The sequence below is a fragment of the Lissotriton vulgaris genome, chromosome 4_1, assembly GCF_964263255.1.
Source record: "Lissotriton vulgaris chromosome 4_1, aLisVul1.2, whole genome shotgun sequence".
In the NCBI taxonomy this organism is placed as follows: Eukaryota; Metazoa; Chordata; class Amphibia; order Caudata; family Salamandridae; genus Lissotriton; species Lissotriton vulgaris.
The window spans coordinates 549653876-549674985 of record NC_141691.1 but is presented as its reverse complement, the minus strand read 5'-3'; the positions used below and the strand labels follow the sequence as shown (position 1 = coordinate 549674985).

Here is a 21110-nt window from a genome sequence, read left to right as displayed (position 1 = left end):
AGAAGAAGGGGTGGTGCCTGGCATACATAAACCCTGCAAGTTTAAGCCTTCATAACACACCATCAAAGTTCCTCCTCGCCTCCCACCAGGCTAAGTCAACAATGTGGACAGGGGGATCGGCCATGGTTCCGCCCACTCCCCCTCTCTCCTCCTGCAGCTCCACCATCCCGCGCAAGCCCCAAGCCATTCCAATAGTGTACATTGGGCAAACCAGCCTTCACTCTGCAACGAGTCCTTATTGCCAGGGAGCATCCGTTCGTGGCCACGCAGGCAGGCAGGACCATCCTGTCGGATGTAAGGCAGAACCTTCGAAGCAATTTCCAGTAGTTCAACAGTACCCAATAGTCAAACCATCATGAGGGCTTCACCCCCAAACGTCCTTCACGTCAGGTAAAGTAATGTGCAAATAAAGCTCGGCGCCTAAGCATCTGCCACTGCCCACTCTTATTCGGCACTTCTATACAACTGTGCATTCACAGCAATAACCCAGCAGCGGAACAGAATATTCTAGTGCCCACCATCGCTGAGCAGCTTAATTAGGATGCAAGGTAACAGTTATCATAGGCGCCGAAGGCTGTGAAGGGAGGTACTTGTAACCAAAGGCAACAGTGTCCAGAGTGAACAACAACAATACAACAAGGAGCGATCGAGAAAATGAGCAGCAGACCACTATTAAGACTCATCCTGCTCAGCCGGATTGCCTTCTGCCTCCTCCTCCTCAACGTTACGTCTGTCCCTCCTAGCAGCGCGGAGCCTCTTTACGTAGTCCTCGGCTTGCTGCGGAGTCGTGAAGAAGTGCTGTTTGCCCTGATGGGTCACCCTGAGGCGTGCTGGGTAAAGAAGAGCATAGTCCACCTGCATGTCCCTTAATTTCTTTTTCACATCCAGAAATTTCCTCCGCTGGTCCTGGACCATGGGTGTGAAATCAGGGTACAAGGAGAACTGTACACCATCACAGGTCAGGTTCCGGTGCGTACGAGCTGCTCTCAGCGCCACATCCCTATCACGGTAGTTGAGTAACCTGGCAATGATAGGACGTGGTTGCGCCCCCGGTTTGGGGACCGGGCCCAGAGAGCGGTGCGCCCGCTCAACAATGAATTGGTTAGAGAAGGCCTCTTTACCCACTGCTGTGAGCAGTATGCGTTCCACGTATTCCTCCATTCGTCCGGTGTTGGTGGATTCTGGAACTCCCGTGACGCGGATGTTATTGCGCCTACTCCTCGCCTCCAACTCCTCATTTTTAGCCGCAATCACTCTGAGGACGTTATCCATGCGGGTGAGGCGCGTTTCGTGAGTGTTGGATGTGTCTTCAGCAGTGGATATGCGCCGTTCCGCCTCCGTCAGCCGCTCCTCGTGGACTTCTATCTTCTGCGCTACCCCGTCCATCCTAGAAGATAGACGGTCAACCTTATCCATGATTGTCGCGAAGCCCTGCCGCATCTCGTCGATAATCAGTCGCAATTCTGGAGTCACAGGTGCAGGGGATGGCTCTGCATTCGATGGACCTGGAGCACCACCAGTTCCCATGGTGCCTCGCGTTGGTTTTTTGGCGGCTGCGGGCTCGAAGGATAGTTTGGGTTGTTTAGCGTCGTTTTTGCCCATAGTGCCCAGTCCGTTGGCGCTACTCGGGGTAGGCAAATGGCGAGCAGTAGTAGGGTTCCTCACCCCCAGTCTATGGCGCTCTGCCGGCCGTCGCCCACGTGGCGAGCCCCCCCTAGGCAGTATCAGCTGATGAGCAAGTCGATGATTCCCAGTGCCCCCCCGACCCCCCTTGCGCCTCAGTTGCAATGTTCAGAGCGCCACGAGGGACCACGATTTGGCAGCCGGGTCGCAGCTCGCCCGCGTAGCACCGAGCAGTCCCTGGCGCCAGGAGCGCGCAAGAGATTGAAGGCAATCCGGCGATGTGTGTCCAAGCCCGCTCCCACAGCGTTAATGATGGCAGCAGTGTCCCTCAGTTATGCCAGGGAGGCCTGCAGGGAGGCGTGCAGCGTGGCCGGGAGTGATGGCGTCCCCTGCTGTAGATCCAAGCGTGACGCGCTGTGTGCACCGGGAGCGCCAGCCGGCCCCGGGTACAGACCCCCGACCTGCTTCTCGGCACCGCGTCTTCTGAGGCGGCAAGACTCGCCCCCGTCCGCCCCCGGCGCTCTGTCCGCTGATCGGCGGCAGTAGGGTCTCTCAGGCGTCCCAGGGAGGCCGGCAGTGAGGCGCTCCGTGGGGCCGGGTGCGAAGTATCTCCCACCGCTGTGTGTGCTCCGAGAGTGTCCGCCGGTCTCAGCGCCAGTCTCCCGGCTTGCTTCCCGCTGCGGCGTTGTCAGAAGGGGCCAGACTCACCTCCGTCAGGATCCGGTGACTTGCCCGCTGGCCGCCCGATTCCCAGGCCGTATCCTGTAACTCCGCGGCCCAGCCGCCTCGTGGGACGCCGCGGCCTCGCGTTGGTCAGCGTCCGGGCGCCGCAGCAGCCGTCCGCAGTGCCTTCTCCCGGTGGGTGCACTCAGCGCCGATACTCAGGCGCCGGACCTCGGATCCTCGCCAGACTCGGTCAGGGTCAGCAGCACACTTATATCCACCCTCGGTGTGATTTTCAGGCGTCCACTTCCAGGTTAAGTGGATAAATGCAGGATGATTCTGGCCAGGCAGCCAGAGCCTCACAGAAGTGCGGCCATTAGCTTGTGCGCCCTCTAGCGCCCCGTGTTTACCATAATTTAAGTTGAAAGGTGAATGACCGGTTGAAACATTTTTTGCATTATTATATGCTAATTCTGCAGCCCATATATAATCAGACCAATCACCACCTTGTTCTACAGGAACAGTCTCAAATATTGTTCTTGTTCTTAATTTACCCTCTCCGTTTGCCCTTCAGTTTCTGGATGGAAACTAGTGGAATATCTAGCTTCTATTCCCAGTACAGTTAAGAAGGCTTTCCAGAAACGGGAGAGGAACTGTGAACCTCTCTCCGAAACAATTACCTTTGGAATTCCATGAATTTTAACTATGTATGCACTAAAATGATTTGCAAGTGGTTTTGAAGTAGGAACCCCCTTTAATGCTACAAAATGGGCCATTTTAGTGAATGCATCCACCACCACCCAAATAGCAGTATAACCTTGACTAGAAGGTAAATCTACAATCAAATCCATGGTGATAGTGTGCCAAGGGCCAGGGGAGGTAGGCAATGGCTGTAATAACCCTTTGGGAGCTTGCCGTTCTGATTTTCCCTGAGCGCAGGTGTCGCAATTCTTTACATAGTTCTCAATGTCGGAATTCATGTGTGGCCACCAGTAATGTCTCTTCACTAATTCCTTAGTCTTTTCTTCTGCTTTGTGACCCGCCAACAGACTATCACGACATTCGTGCAATACTTGATGCTGTAATTCTTTAGTGGGTATGTATAAGGCTCCCTTGTGGTAAGGTAATAGGTGTCGGATCTCTCTCCCTTCTTCACTTATAACCCACTCTTGCATGTCCTCCGGAATCATAGTCTGAAGTATTTGTTCTCCAAATGTCACATGCGTAGTAGCACAAACTATTTTCGAATCTGGTATAATTGCTTGGCTCAATTCAAATGATTTCTTTTCATCAGTGTCAATTCTTGATAAGGCATATGCCTTACCATTCTGAGCTCCTGGTCTGTACGTTATGATGAAATCATAATCGGCAAAGTACAATGACCATCTTAATTGCCTGGGAGTTAAGGTCCTGGCAGATTTTAGAAATTTCAAATTTCGGTGGTCTGTGAAAACGGTCACTTGATGTTTGGCTCCCATAAGATAATAACGCCATTCTTTGAAAGCATCTTTGATTGCCAACAACTCTTTTTCAGTGATTGTGTAGTTTTGCTCAGCAGAGGTTAATTTTCGGTACCTTTAGGCTACTGGATGCAATTGACCAGTCTCTTGATGCCTTTGGGACAAAATCCCTCCGATAGCCTTATCTGAAGCATCAGTTTCCAAGTAGAATGGTTTCGAAGTATCAGCATGCAGCAATACTGGAGCCGAAGTAAAACTCTTCTTTAGCATCTTAAAGGCTTCTTCAGCTTCGTTGGTCCATTCAAACTTAACTCCCTTACGTAATAATCTAGTAAGGGGTAAAACCTTCTTTGAAAACTCATCGATAAATCTTCTGTAAAAGTTTGCAAAACCGATGAAGCTCTGGACTTCTTTGACACAAGAAGGGAGATTTCCATTCAACTACTGCTTGAATCTTGCGCTCGTCCATGTTCATACCAGTTGGAGATAAGACGAAGCCCAAAAAGTCGACTTCAGTGACATTGAAAGAACACTTTTCTAATTTCACAAACAATCGATTCTCTCGCAGTTTCTGTAAACCCCCCCCCCCTAACTTGCTTCTGATGTTCTTGGGTATCATTAGAATATATCAAAATATCGTCTATGTAGACAATTGCACACTGATCAATATATTCTCTTAAGATGTCATTGATAAAATGTTGAAAAGCAGCGGGGGCGTTGCACAGACAGTACGGCATCACTTGATATTCAAATAAACCAAACCGTGTTCTGAAGGCCGTATTCCATTCATCCCCTTCTTTCATTCTGACCAAATAGTAAGCCCCTCTCAGGTCTAATTTCGTATAGATTTGGGCTCCTGAGACCTGGTCCAAGAGAACTGATATGAGTGGAAGTGGGTAACGGTTCTTTTTGGTTATTTTATTGATTGCACGGTAGTCGATGCAGGTCCTCAATTCACCTTCCTTCTTCGGTATAAAAAACAAGGGCGAGGATACTGGTGATTTTGATGGTCTTATAAATCCATTGGCCAAATACTTGTCCAAGAATTCCATCAGGTGTTGATGCTCCTTTTCTGTGAGGGCGTAGATTCTACTGCATGGTAAGTTTGCACCCGGTTCCAATTCAATGGTGCAGTCATAGGTTCGATGAGGGGGTAGCTTTTCTGCTTCACATTCACTAAAGACATCTTCGTAGTCTCGACATTCTGGAGGAATCTCTTGTGAATTTATGACACAGATCGAGGTTTCCATCAAACACAATGAAATAGCCGGGTTATTCTTATAGTCAGATCCTTCATTTCTCATGCAATTTTCTGTGCAGTAGTTTGAATTCATGGTAATGGTTCTAGTACTCAAGTCTATGGTAGGGTTGTGCTCAGTCAACCATGGTATTCCTAAGATGAGTTCAAACTGGGGCGCGTCGATTAAATTAAATTGGATAGTTTCTTCATGTCCGTCCTTGGATTTCATTTGTAGAGGCTCAGTATGGCTCACTATGGGTCCAGAAGACAAGTTTGTACCATCTACCGCTCTCACTGGTTCACTTTTGGCCTTTGGTATAGCTCTTAACCCAATCTTTTTTGCGAACTTCAAGTCGCAGAAATTTCCTGTGGCTCCCGAATCCACCATTACCGATACATCCGTAATTACTGTTTCTCGAAATTTTATCTCCATGGGTAAAATTAAATGAGGCGAAGAGGACTGGAGCGTGTTCGCCAACTGGTGTTCTGTAGGAGTTGATTCCTGAACTGCATCCACCCGTCAAACTCCTTCTACTGGTGGTGCTGCAAGTTTTCTTTCAGCTTGAAAGGAGTTTTGGGCTTCTTCGGACATCCTTTCACATAATGACCAGCTGAACCGCAATAGAGACACAAATTCCCTGTTCTCCGCTTCTCCTTTTCTTCTTTGGTTAGGGGGCCACGAATAGTTCCAATATGCATGGGTTCCGCGTTTGGTTGTCCTTCTCCAGCTCTACCAAAATCTGATCGAGTTCTATCAAATCTAGGGACCACTGGCCTGAACTCCTTCCTCTTTTCTCCTTTTCGTTCTCCCTGAAGAAAATCTATTTCCAACACCAAATCCACCAACTCAGATATCTCTGTAGGTCTATTAGGAATTTGAGCCAGGACATCCTTCAATTCGTCTAAAAGACTGCCGCTCTCTTGCTTTCTGGCCAGTTTGTCTCTACTAGTAATTTATTAAATTGTGCCAAATAAGCCACTAAGACTCAATTACCTTGTCGGAGTACGAGTAGTTAATTGTCTACTGCTTGCGAAATTCTCCTCCGATCAAAGATGCGTAGAAATTCTTTTTTGAACTCGTCGTAGTCCTGTAAAATCGGGTCATCTCTTGATACCATAGGCATCGACCATGCAGCCGCATCGCCACTTAAATAGGACAATCCAAAGGCAACTCGTGACTGCGCATCAGGGAAAAGAGAAGGGCGACACATGGAAAGGGGCGACCACTCGGTCCCCCCGAACGTATGGTGGAGTACCACGATCCCCCCGGGAAGCCATCTTGGGCGGGAAGCGAGTCTCGGCTGGTATGCCCGAAGCGGCGTAGCCGGGGCGCGCTTTTTCCCGCCCTAGAGTGGGTTGGCCCAGACACTGACGCGGCTGGCCACGCCCTTGGGGCAGGCAGGGACGGGTTTACGTTACAAAAACAAAGGAGGAGTTACCCCTCAAATAATTAGAAGGAGAGAATCTCTCACAGAGGGTGAAAGTGCTCAATTCAGCACAGTCTATCCCAACCTGTCAGTGGATAATGCATATCCTTGTAGAAGACCCCTCACTCACCAACCTGGTTGGTGACATGCTTCATCATCGGGGTCCCACCCCATAGGCCGAGTGCCTATAGGGTGTGCTGCGACTCCTGATTACAGAGGAGCGGGTTGTTTTCTTTTATGTGTTCAGGGCGAAAAATAAGTGAATTTAAAAAGGGCCAATACTACTCACTGCAAGTTTTATTCTTGAGTGCTTGAACCCTAATAAAAATGTGTAACACCTATGCCTAGTTAAGTAGACTTCGGTGTGAAAAAAGAAGTGTCTTTAAAAATAGCTAAGTGTGCTATGTGAAGTGTAATTAGTGCTATAGGTTAAAAGGTCTACATGTTTCAACCATTGTATCAAGTCAAAGGTTTTCGTCAGGACCGTGAAAATGAACTGGGTGGTCCGCACACGCTAAGGTGCGTCCTGCCCTAGTCCACGATAGAGTACACAAATTGTGAACTCGTGTGAAAAAGGGGTGCAATTTCTGAAGACGGATAAAAGGAGAAGCAAGACCGGAAGGCATCCTCTTGTTCCTGTGCTCTGAAGCTGCACCTCCTCGCTGCACGTGAGCTCGAGACGGAATGAAGAGCTAATTTTGAGCGTTTTAATCGTTCTTGTTTGTTTTCCAGATACTCTGTTGGAGAATGCCGAGGAAGGCGGGAAAGCGCATGACTACTGACCAGATGCTGCGCGTTCTCATGAAAGAGATGACCGAGTTAAAGAGGCGAATGGATGAAAATGAGGAAGGGGGACCGAAACGTCCTTTGGCGGGAGCAGCCCCGGGAGGAAAAAACAAGAGGCCCAGGAGAGGAAGAGCTGGGGAAGACATCCCGGGTCCCAGTACCCCGCTAGAGGCACCCACCCCCGTGCCGGAGGAAGGGAATCTGATTCCCGTTGTGGTCACCCCGGTGTCCGGGGACGATATGCCGCCCGAGCTGGCAGCACAATTAGCAGCGTGGTTGGGTAAGGATAGTGAGGGCGCCACGGCTGTCGACGCGCAGGGGCTGATGAAGCAACTGCGTGAAACAAGGGATGCAGCGAAGGCGTCCACGCCGGCTGCGGCAGTAGAGAAGGGGACAGGTTCAGTCGCAGAGACACCGTCCGGTTCAGGTAAGCGGCCATTGCCGATTGTGAGGGATGAGTCTGCACCTTCCCGTAGGGAAAGGGTGGGTTAGCATGTTCCTTTAGCTATAAAAGAGAAGATATGGGCAGGGGAATATATCAACATCTTCTCGTTGCTTACTGACCATTATGAGATGGAGCATGTTAAGGGCCAGAAGGATCTCATGCACCCGAGTGTTTGGCGCGCAAAAATGGCCGCCTTTAAAGTTAATGAAAACATTGGCAATTGGGGCAAAGCATGGGGGGTTTTTACATCGATCTTGGGGGAACGAAGGCCTGATTTGCTACAAGAATTGCCGATTTATCAGTCACGAATCATGGGGTACTCGGTATCACATGAGGGTAATCATTGGTTTTGCTATGACAATTTGCGCATCAGGGAAAAGAGAAGGGCGACACATATAATGGAGGGAACATTGAGTGAGAAATACTTGCGCCTTCTGGGGATCCCCATTAAATCTTTCAGGGGGGGCTAATGGAATTACTGGAAAAAGGGAGTGAATAGCTTGAGTGGTTAATCTATTTGAGTCTTCTGTTGAGTTTCCCAAACTCTCTACCAGAACTCGATGTTTGTCCCATTCTTAAAGCTAACTCAGCGGTTTCCTTTCTCGATTTGACCACTTCTACTTTTAAACTCTGGTTCTCCTCCCTAACAGCTAACAATTCTTTTTGGATTGCATCCAAAACTGTTCCTAAGGTTTGCAAATGTATCCCTTCAGCCATCCTGTTCGGGTGCAATATAATTACGTGGGCACTTCCCTCTGTCAGAACAACTTTCAAAGGATAACGTGCTCTCCAGGAATTGCACAGGAACAGTCTGAAGACTTCTTCCTAACTCCACCCCAAAGACTCCCAGAGTCTGTTATTTTATAAACAAGACCCTCAAGACTCTTCAAGGGGGAAGGGGAAATTGGATAAAATAATAAACAAGAAGAGGCTGCCCTTGGTCGTCTTCTTCTTCTTGGCTTCTCCAATGTCGTCTGTTCGGAAAGACCGTAGAAGTCCTAATAGGAATACACCAAGATATTAAGATCAAACTTTTCCTTTTCCCTACTTCTGTGTGCACTATCTAGTCTTACTTAGATTCTCACCTATTTGATCTAGGGCTTAGCTACTCTTCTTCTTTCTTCTTTAATTCTTATAAGTCTCTGGCGCTCTTTGCTACAATAAATATATGCAACCAATCATAGTTTTAATTACACTCTGTCGTCATTCGTACTGGCCTTCCTATATGCTATTTATCTATTTATCTTACCTTTGATTTCGGTAGCCTTGTATATATTCTTGACTAACTGTCTCTTTCTTTTGACGAATGATAACTTAGGTGGTCTTTTCTCTTTCAGAAGGATAGATTTTTGCTAACTTCAGGTAAGTATTCTTTGCGTTGTTGATTCTATTGTAATGTCTCTAAGTTACTTAACATTTGTTATTTATCATTACAACCATGCTCTCAATCAGTAACTTATCTGTATGCTCTAGTCTCCACAGGTACTCTACACGAGCTGGAACCGCTATTCAAGGTGAGCCTTTTTACTTCGGATTTACCGTAGCGGTGTCAACAAATCAATATTCCATGAGCTATGTCAATAACTGTATCTTCTTGCTTTAACAGGAAACCTTCGCAAACTGGACCGCTTGTCAAAGGGAGTCTTCTTAACTTCGGAAGCGCTGTATACGGTACCTAATATTATTTACACAAAGAATTCTCTTATCACTGAATGTTAGGCAGATAAGAGTATCGGGAACCTAACTACAAAATAATAAACGCGACGCAATTCTACTCTAGAAACTGGGACCTCATGAAGTGTGACTGATTCATCCAAAAGCTCTGGTGAAGTGCGCAGCAGAATTAGCTCGAGCGCTTCACCTAGAGCGGTACACCTGGAAACGGAGAACAACACTAGACCGCCAACTCGCTTTCCAAGTTGGCGGCCATCTTTAAGTTCCGCAAATGAACCGACCGAGTCCAATTGCGGTTTCGCATAGCTCTCTCTTCAATGTTTCTCCATTGTGCATTCGCCAAGGCACAGACTACATGCCCTATTCTTGTTCTAGCCTTAGCAGGCCTGACATGTAACCAGGTACAATTTGTGCCCTCAGATGAGGAATGGTGCACCAAATGAGAAGTCAGATTAGTTAGGGAGGCACTGTGCAGGTTAGGGTGTACTTTGCTGTAGTGCCAACTGTGTTAGTTTAGGGTTGGGCAAGATTGGTGCACTGATCTGACATTGGACAGGATCAATCGAATGTGCTCCCTCAGAAGGGGGTACAGTATCCTGAGCAGTATGGGATTCATCGAGAGCTAGGACTGAGCAAGCTCCACTGCTGGTGCTCAAGAGCGTTAAAGTCGATGAACAATAGGAGCCTGTACCAATGAGGCTCTGATGGACACTGGGAACAATTGCCTTTGTTATCAGTTTTATTGCACTCCTTTTCATTGGATTCACCGCGACTAGCACAGGTTTGGTCCACAAAGAGTAAAATAGTTTTCATATTGATAGTTGTGATTGCATTATAACTTTGCTTGGAATAGCTTGGTTTCTGGAGGAAAAGTATCCTGTACATTCCCTGGTTGGTACAACACCCACTTCCCCTGAGCATATTTGTGTTACTTTGGCCGCTCACAAAGGGGAGCATAGAAAGACTTACACAGACAATGTATTTATACAAATGTTGCATCAAGCCCATGATGTGTACAATACAACTAATTGTTGGGTTTGTGGATTGCTTCCCTCAGTCACTCACAAGAGCGATAACTTGTTGTCCATGCCATTGTCATATATTGGTAGCTGTGAAGGTTGGTTTAAATTGCTTGTTATGGTGCACTATCATTTCCAACTCTCTACTCAGGTTATGACATGTGCTGACTCACACTGTGGTAGAGTATATTCTCATCACGAATTTAACCCCATAGGACAGGTGGGAAATGGGACCCCCATATATTGTCCCCAAAATCCTGTATGAGAATATATGAAAAAGTGAAGAACGATGGCTTGAAATGGCTGATTACCAAAGGTTCAAAACATCAGAATATTTCCAAACTTACCAAGATCATAATGTCACCAAGGGCAAACCAATGCCGGTGTCCGTGGTCAACACAACAGCTAGTTTCTGTGTCCAGGGGAAAGGGCAGGTAAAGGTGGGGGGAAGTAAATGCAATTTCACCTACAGACTGAGAACGATTAATAGTCCGCCCTTGATCCTACCCCAGAATGCCTATTTGGACTGTGGATCCCAAGCTCACATCTGGCTTCTAAGGGGGTGGTCCGGCAGATGTTAGCCCTCTTTCCTCCTGCCCTGGGTATGTTGCCCCATCCAATTACCATGAAGATCATCAGCTGCAATGTAGGAGGACATACTTGCCTTGACTCAGAAGGGTTGTTGGCACTGAGTATACAGATTGACAAATACCACCTGGCAACAGTTTGACGATGCTGTAAGAGGTCTTTTACCTTTCAGGGACCCCATGGCTTCAGCTTTGTCAGCTAACAAGAGTTGTGCATACTTACAAACATCACTATTGAGCTCCAGGCTACGAGATTAGTTAACTTACAGAACACAATGGTGTTACACGTCATCCTCGCTGATTGGGGAGGGGCCTGTTGCATTATTGGCAGCAGCTGTTGTGTTTACATACCTGACCAAGCCCCCAGTGTGTAGTCAGCTATACAAAAGTTGCATAGACGTTTATCAGACATACGCCAAGAGACAGGTACTTGGATACAATCGGGTGGCTCTGGAATATGCTACCAACATGAGGTTGGAAGATTCTTATCTTTTTGTCTACAGTTGCTGGTATCATCTTTACATGTTGCGTCTGCATACACTGTTTCCCGGCTTGTTGCACCTATTGTGTAAATGCTTTGACACCTAAACAAAAATATCTGTTCATAATACTAATGCTGCGATCATGTTGCAAAAACACATTGATGAAATCATGCAGATCGACGAGGGTATCTTTGAATACTGATTATGTGTACACCAGCATTGTGATGGTTCTTATCCTTGCAATATGTTATCTGTTTCTAGATAGTAACATAAAAGTTGTTAGCAAATGCTAAAAGGAGGGTCAGTTGGAATAAAAATGTTGTAGCTGTGCTGTTTATGTATTGTAAGTCTTAAGTTAGCATTTGCGGGCAACATTTAATGTTTAGCTGCCATTTTGAACCATGATCGAAACTAATTTCTCTCTCTGCCTCTGCTGAAAGCAGCTGTGGTAGTTTTCGTTTCCTCAAGGTTGGGCCTTTCTGTACTAATGAATACACTGTTCTTATTAGAGCATACCTTTCCCACTAGATAGAGGCCTGCTCCCACCTTTAGAGCGGCGGGCACAGGCAGAACATACCTTGGCATTAAGATAGCGTGTGCCCGGTCTCAGGATCAAAACTCATCATTCTGTACTTTCTTTGTCTAGCTGCTTCCAACTGGAAATTCCCAGTCGGGCGTGTCTCCATTGGTTCTGAATTGTACATAATATATCACCATGTTTTCTGAAGTCAGTCCCTCTGCAGCAATCCTAGGATGCTGGTCAGACTGGACTCCGCTCGAGTGTACCAGAATAAATATACTTGGTTTGTATTCTCTACTGTCTGACCAACTCTTCATTTGCATGGAAGGCTGAGAGGTGGTCGCGAGTGACCCGGTGGCCCTAATCGGGTCACTTTCTTCAATAGGCACTTTACACAATGTTACTGATTAAATAGTACATGGATTGCAATACTGTAACTAGTTCAGAGCTGTTCACAACACTTCCGAATTATTCCTCAAAATCTCATTACCTTCATAAGTGCAACCTTCCCATATGCGAACTTGGGCGTTGTTGGTGGAATTGGTCCCTCAGGTATCGCCTTGTACTAAAATGAAAAAAGAAATATATTTTAGTTAAACCATGTGTCTACTCAACAAATGTTTGTTTTGAATCAATTTACAGGTTTTAAAAAAAATAATCAAGAGACAAAATCCATGCCTTTTGAAAATATGAAACACAAGCTCATATGAATACACTGTCATATGGATACTTCATTACATATATTGCGTTAAGTTAGCATGAGTGTATTACATGTTTAAACAGCCGTTTTGCCTTCAGGCTTCAGTTTTGCACACAACACGTACTTGTTGTTGTAGCTTTCAGCCTAGAAGTGGTGAGGTGTTTTATTTGAGAATAATATGTTATTCCTATGCTATCAGCTTTGCCTTGTACACTTGGTACAACTGTCTGCACACTGAGAGCTGCACACTCTAAGATTAACCTAACACAAGGTTGCTGGGAAGTCTGATCCTTGCACCACATTAGACATTAGACATAACACAAATAATGTTGATGCCAACATTTTGGGCTCTACGCGGGTTTAAGATAGAGTTACACGGAATGAACGTAGACACTTGGTGCTGCGCATGAAGAGAGCTGGTAGCTGCTGATGTGAACTGCTCCTACTGACATTGAGAGGTATGGGGTCGCCCTGCTAAAGCCCGAATGAGACCTTCTTAGATATAATATAATATGCTAGATAGGGTGCGCGAAATATAGGTGATATAGATTTCTATAGAAACTGCATTATAACATGCTAGCACCTTTTGCTTACTATGGATTAGTGACTATGCTGCTGACTCTGATTTTTATAATCTGCATTTTGGTATTATACAAGATACTGCGTTTGAGAACTTTGCATTGAATAATAAATATTTCAAACTTGCACTTGTGTTCTTTGACTCTCAGTTTTGGTTTGAAATGATTATATAACGAAAGAGTGTTCATGTGTTCCACGACTCCTGAGGTATTCTAAAGATCATGTTCTGGTTTGTCTAATACATGTATCATTCCATAATGATCCATGAGACACTGTAGCTAGCTAGGTAACGAGATTTCTGACACTGAGATGAGTTTTTGGATCATCCTAACTCACTAAGGTTCTAGATCTCTATGCACAGTTCTGTGGGAGAACGGAAACCCTGCTACATGGCGCCCAACGGATTGGTTGGCCGTATTTCATGACACTCGAGTAGTATATCATTCAGACCTTGACACCTTCATTCCCGTTTCCGGAAAACGGTGGTGTCGGAAAAACCTACCTATTAATATGATAGGTATTTTCAAGCTTGAATTCTTCTAAAACGGTTTCTTTGAATTACTACCCAGTTGTGCTACAAACTGTTCTTTGTCTTTTTTCACTTCCTGTGCTGATATGGCCGTGGACATAGCGCAGCATAGCCGTGTCGCGGTTCGCGACCATTTGCGGACATATAATGTGCCTGCGGAAGGCTTAGCTGTAGTTCTAGTGGTGAGTGCGGAACATGCGTACCCGTATGAATTGTTTTATTCCTGGGTGACATTTCCGGGTGTGGACGCTAATTCAGGTGTCTTCCATTCATACACTGCCACGGATGTACCGGCGGTTTATGCTCCGTACAGGGCACTGGAGGTACCTATTGACGCTTGGCAGCACGGTGTTTGGTTTGGTGGCGCCCTACCCCATTCTTTGAACGCTTCGAGGTTAGGTCCTTTGTCCATTCCGGGCACAAATTGGCCCGCCTTGGGTGGATTTACTCCTCATCCTAATCGCGCCACTTGTAACGTGGGTGACCTGAGGCGTCTTCATGAGGTCTCGGTTGGCGTGATTAGGGCGCTTGTTCATTACATTAGTCGTAATATTCAAGGCGCAGCCCCCGCAGGTGCGCAGCTTCGAGCAGAACAGGCTGGTTTGAAAATCAGTCCTGTCTTGGTGAATTCCGTTATGGGCAGAAAGCCAGAAAGTACGGATGAACTTCCTTACTGGCTTGCCGAGAAATTCGACCAGTTAGAGGCTGTGTTTCCTAATACGACTCCGAGTGAAAAACACCGGATTCTTACGCTTAGTTTACCGAAGGAAATAGCCCCGGACCTTGCTGACTGTGAGACATGGGGTAAGACTTTTGCAGCGGTTTACTCGAGGTGCTTTGGCACACCGTCAGTTTCGAACCTGTCTGCGATCCTCAAGCGTGTTCAGGATGATCACGGACCTGAGTCGGCGGTTGAGTTGGGTATGCGCCTGAACGGTTCATTTGAGACAGTTTGCGGTATTATCCTTGCCAATGTAAAAGGGGATGCAATGAACTTTCAGGTGGCCAATGGTCTGGCGTTAGTACCCGATGCCGAGAAACCCCGTCAGCTGGCAAAAATTATTGTGGCGGCTTATAAAACGGTTGGCCGCAATTCAAGGGGTGCGAAGGTTTTTCTTGAAAAAGAAAAGAAGCAACCCCAGGGGCAGTCTTCGGAAACAGGTGGACAGCCCAAGTCCAAAAAACAAACTTGGCCAAAAAAGCAGAATAGGGGTAAGCAACAGCAACAACAGACACAGGTCTCTAGTCCGGCACCTTCGCAACCTGCGCAGTCTGAGCGAGTTTATGAATTGCGCGATCGCGCTACGATTAAATCGCCTGACAGATATCAGGCAACTGACCAACGCTCTCCTCGTTCCTTTCAGGACTCATCGGCTCCGTCAACCGGTGGTGGAGGGGGCGGCAGGGGCAGGGGTGGTCAGCAAGGACGTGGCCAGCCCCGCACGCGAAGTGAAGGGGACAAGCGGGACGACTCTACGCCAAAGAGACCGCAGTTTGCCAAGAAGAAAGTCGCTGCCTTAACGGCGCATCGATATGCCCCAGATAGTGAGAACGCGGCTTCGGAATCTGACGTGGGCTCTGACCTTGCTGGACAGCGCGGCGGAGATTACCATAGTGAGAGAGGCCCTCCGTCCACTGTTGAAGGTGACAGCGACTGACACTTATGTTGTAATCGAAACAGCTGATACACATGTTGCTCCCCCTGAAAGACTTTTTGAAATTGTCCTGTTAATTGAAGGTGACATGCAGCGAACTGTAAAAGGGGTATTCTGGGAAAACCTTTCAGATACGTATGACATTTTGCTTTCGGAGGCTGACTGGCCCCCACCTTTTGTTCTCGCAGCTCCGCGAGGGGAGGAGGTAATCCTCCCCAGTTTCGCGCACACTGTACCGAGAGTGGAAGCGCTGCATTTTGCAGAAGAATGGGCTCTGGCGCTTGCGCCGGCTGTGTACCGAAATCAGTGTGGCTGGGATAAATTGTCCCCTAGCCATGAGATTCCTTTACGGTCACAGCCTCAGCCACAACCCCAGTACCCCATACGACGTGAAGCTAAAGCTTCGGTCGCGGCTATCCTTGAACAATTGGAGTATCAAGGTGTAATTGAAACATGTGTGTCACCAATGAATAATCCCCTTTTTACTGTTAACAAGCCGGACGGCTCTTATCGTCTAGTTTTGGATTACCGGCATTTGAACTCGCATTGCCGTAACTGTGCGGTACAGAATACTCACGGCTCTGCCCTAGTGAATAGTCTTGAGCGTAAACGGTTCAAAACCACGCTTGACATTTCCAATGGTTTTTATGCACATAGATTAGATGGTCTAAGTTCCCAATGGACCAGTTTTACATGCGGCGGCGTACAAAAAATGTTTAAACGACTCCCAATGGGATATAAAAATAGTCCTGGAGTGTTTTCCGCCCGCATTGTCTCTCTTTTGGAGAGTTTCGATCCAGTTGCATGTTCGTATGTGGATGACATTTATCTCACAGACGACGAGCTTTGGGTGCATCTGTGTCGAGTAAACAGCATAATTTGTAACTTTGCAGACATGGGTTACAAGTTTAACTTTGCAAAATCACACATTGCGGAGTACACAGTGTTGTTTCTAGGTTATGAACTTAACCATGAAGGAAAGGGATTGGCTCCTCACTTCCTGGAGAAGTGCGCGCAGTTGCGCTCTCCGACAACACTGAAAAAATTACAGTCTTTACTGGGTTTTTTAAATTTCGGGAGGACATACATTCCGGAATATGCCCAGCGTATCAAGCCTTTATATGCCTTGGTACAACCATCTTTTTCCAAATCATGCTGGCTGCCTGAGCATTCAGCCATTCTGCAGTCTTTGCAGGCTGATTTGCTCACTTCTGACTACTTACAGACCCGTGATAACCAGACCAACCTGGTGATAAGAATAATCCCTGGGACGGTGGGTTTCACGTACCTGACTTTTAATGAGGGGGATACTGTACCTATTGCTTACAAGTCACACTTGTACACTTCGGCTGAACTGCGTTTTTCCACTGTGGAGAAAGTGTTAACGGCTGTGCAGATGGCAATTCTTAAAGAACGTGCCCTGTCGCAGGGAAAGCGCATGTTGGTTGTTACCCCGTGTCCTGCATTGGAGGCGGTCACGAAAGCCAGTGTACCGAATTCTAAAGCTTTGCACCCTCGGTGGATTCAGTGGGCTACATCCTTGACATCTCAGGATGTCACGTTTATTTTTGACGCCGCTTTACGGTCACAGGAGTATTTACAGTATGAATTTGTTCATCCTGCTCCTTTAGCAATGCGGCCGTTGGAGGATTTCCACTGTATCATTTACACGGATGGTTCGGCGCAGGTTGCGCATGGCTCTAAACATGCCTACGTTTCCGCTTGCGCCATTGTGGTCGGTGCCATGGTGAACGATGAGTTCAAGTCCAGTGTCGTGCACACGCAGACACTTGGAGACTGCACCGCACAATTAGCAGAGCTCCGTGCTCTTATGCTCGCATTGGAGTACGCAGATCCTAGTGTGACAACTTTAATCGTAAGTGATTCTTACTACTGTGTCCAGTCTTACAATGAGAACTTGTTCTTTTGGATTCAGAATGATTTTCGTGATTCCAAAGGTAGCACAATAAAACATAAAATGATCTGGGTCCGAGTGGCGGAACTTAAAGAAAAGCTGCCGCTCGTGTTTGTGATTCATACTCTCGGCCACCAGCGCGTGGGAGTCCACGCTGTTGGCAATTCGCTTGCTGATGAGGCAGCGAAGTCTGCGGTATCAAAATACTTAGTTGCAGCGGTCACGAGGTCCAAGAGCAAAATAGATGACGACATCTTGGCGGCTGTTGCTGCCACGGCGAAGGGAGGTAAATATCCTGCGGGGTTCCCTTCGAAATACACATACCACTTAAGTCCCGATAAGGTTCCTTATGTGAAAATTCCTGAAGTTGGAGAGCGTCTGATTCCCAACTCGGATCGCAGAGCTTCTCTGATTACAGCGGCTCATGAAGGTGTGGCGTCTGCGCATGCGGGCGTCTCAGCCACTGTATCACAGCTACAACAGAGGTTCTGGTGGCGGGGACTGTACAAACAGACGCGCGATTATGTCCTTATGTGTGACATTTGTCAGCAGATTAAGCCTTCTACTGCTGCGCGTCCGCCTCAGACAAAGTTGTACATTTCTAATAAACCGCTTGGTTGTGTTTATTTGGATCACTGCGGTCCTTTCTCTTCTGATACTGCGTATAAATACATCTTAGTAGCAGTTGACTCATGCACACGCTTTGTGTGGTTATGGCCGCATCGCAGCGCTGATTCACGGACTGTCATTAAGGATTTGCGTGTCTTTGTGGGAATCTTTGCTTGTGGTGCTTTCCATTCGGACCAGGGTCCGGCTTTCGCCTCTAAGGCGTATAAGGATGCTATGGTTTCGTTGGGAGTACAGGTGAAGTTTTCAAGCCCCTACAGGCCTGAGGGCAATTCTGTGGTAGAAAGAATGAACCGCGACTTAAAGCAATCTTTGACAGCCCGAGTTATAGGCACTGGTAGAAACTGGCTGACCCACCTCTATGGCGTGCAGCGTGCGCTTAATAATCTCCCTAGAAGGTCTCTGGGTGGGCGGACCCCATACGAAATGCTCTTTGGTATCAAGATGTACGTCCCTGACCTTGATGGTGCAGACTGCCAGGCCCAGGCCGCGGCCTTTGACGTAGATGAACATTGCAATGTTTTACAGGATCTACAAAAGACCAGAGACAGTCTTGCCAAGGAACACTTGCCCTCCACGTCGGATGATGCGTTGCAGATCCCGGTAGTTGGCTGGCTACCCCAAGTTGGAGAACTGGTTCGAGAGAAGATCGATAACAAAAAGGAGTTTGGTCCCTCATATCGAGCGCCAGTTCGGGTCCTTGGAGTGAAGGGCACAAGAACAGTCATTTTACCACCACTTCCAGGTCGTAAAGAAAACAGATTTATTTCTATTGACAATGTCAAGACACACAGGGTGGCCGATTCTTCATAGCATGACACCGGCTGTATCCTGTCCTTCCATGGTGAGGCACTCTGTGCTGGCTATTACATCTGGTGCAGATCAGGAGGTGTCCCTCGAGATGCCTGCCATATCAAGTCCTTTATTAAATACTATTCCTGTTACTAACATTGATGAGGTGACCTATGCAGATCCTGCTGATTTATCCATGTCCGATTTACATGCACGTTTGGCTAACCAGTCCAGATTCTCTTTTGACTCTGTTTCGGAACTTTCAAAGAAACCATCAACTATTGCAAAATATGCCACGTTGTTTAAAAAACATTTTTTAATTCCGCCTTGGACATACGTTTGGCTGATACTATTTTCGTTTTATCTTTTTATGTCAATTGGTTTTGTGTTTTATTTTTTCCGCCTGATTGATGGCCATTATGTGAAAGAAAGAACAGGAATTCGGTACCTTAATGGAACATTGGCCCCTCACTCCTCCTCGCATTCAGCACACAGACTAAAGAGAGACTTACATTCAGTACAAATTACTGCTTGGCCTGTCCTTGATGGGATTGTGTGGGATGCGGTTAGGTTTCAGATACATGGCCCCACAGAAGTTATTAATGTTCCTAATGTGCTTAGAGTAAACATGGGAGATGTGATTAAGCAAAATATTCGTTCTGATGATTGGGATCTTCAGGCAGTAGAAGCATTGTTCTCTGATTTGAAATATTATGCGGCCTTTGATGATGAGGATTTGTATTTAGATTCTGTCAATTATGGTGATTTATTTTGTTACCAACATTATGGAAATCATTTCTTGCACAAGACAAGTTCCAGGCGGGTTCCTGTGAATTACACTCAGTGGGAACATTGCCCTGCTCCTTTACAGGGGAGCTCAAGTACTTTTTTGGGAAAATACTCTTACTTTACAGATTTTAATCAATCAAATCCTGAGTCTTTTTACTTCAAGGTGAAACAGAAATCAATGCCAAAAGTTAGACTGACTGACACAAAATTGTTGTATTCAAAGTCCTTTCTAGAAAGGTTATCTGTGGATGGCTATGAGTTATGGAAGGATGTTATTGACCTTAAATCGGTTTGGGGTACCAAAGATTGGCAGGTACAAGGCACTGAGGCTTTGCATCGTGCATGTCTCATCCCGAATCACATGTTGTTTTTAAATTCGACTATTTCCCAAACAACATGTTTTGGATTGGCTACATCTAAAAAATTAAATACCCCTACTATCCCTGATTTAGAAGAATATTCAGGTTGGAGTAATTTCACTACATTGCCCATAAGTGAGATACAAGCACTTTTGCAGAATTCCTCCTTTAATATTTCCAGTTTTGATCCGGATGGGTGGCTTTTATGGCAAAGAAGCTCTGATTCTTGCCAAAGTCGTTTTTTGGGTTTGTCTGAGGGTTTTACACGCATCAGGCCAGATCCCAGGTTTGACCAAGATCACACTGTTACAACTTATTCAGTAGGCAAATTGTGTCAGAACTGGTTACAACATTCCACTTTAGCTGCAGTTAAACTGCATCTGTCCCAGTTGAATGAGAACATAGAGTTAAATGATTTTATAAAAGGCCCAACTATGGGTAGGTCTAAACGCTTTATTTATGCTATTTACAATGAAATTTGGAAATTTTCAAGAGTCGAAGCAGCTAAACGCCTGAGGGCTATTGATCAAGCCAATTTGGAAAAAGTGCTTGCAGTGGTCGATAATAGTATTAACACGCTTTCTTCCAGAATTTACACATTGGATAATATTGTTTCTTCTGTTGTTGATATTGTACATGATGAAGTGTCCACGTTATACCATGGTCAAAATCAATTACGTTCTGTAATGCAGTTTGCCTGGACTCTACAGACAATTAAGGCTGGTCGAATTCCCTGGACCTCATTGAACGTTTCATCACTTTTTGCCCCTTTTAATCTTACTGATAAACAGCGCATGCTTTCAATGCGTGATGCATCGTTTTCTATGTTACATATTGAGAAGCTAGAATCCTTACCTTTCTCTGTTGCTGAAACAACCACTGCCACGTGGCTTATTCATGGTTTAATTACATTACCATTTCCTTTATATAAATTTACTAACTGTATGCGATATATTGCTATAGGACGATATGAGCCACTAGGCAATGCATTCCTACATGAGGCATGGTCCTTACCATACACATACAGATGTCTGAAAGATGGAAAAGAAGTGAATCTTAATGGTGAGGAATGCACACAGTCACCTGACCATACATTAATATGCAGACACATTCAGTTACACGGTTCTTGTAATCAGGACCGCCCAAATTTAGCATGTGTTTTAAAAGGCACGCCAGTTCCAGCAGTAGTGCCCACATTTACATTATTAGCTAATGGTAGTTATTTGCTTTTAAACAACG

The 21110-nt window shown here is 46.2% G+C and overlaps 1 protein-coding gene across 1 annotated transcript in view; it reads right to left on the bottom strand.

Annotated features, from left to right (window-relative positions):
* Positions 1-21110, bottom strand: part of GLB1 (galactosidase beta 1) — a 277016-nt gene that overhangs the window by 98220 nt on the left and 157686 nt on the right. The window contains exon 11 of the mRNA XM_086964687.1: positions 12417-12491. Within this exon, the coding sequence (XP_086820813.1) occupies positions 12417-12491 (75 nt within the window). The remainder of the gene's footprint in view (positions 1-12416; positions 12492-21110) is intronic.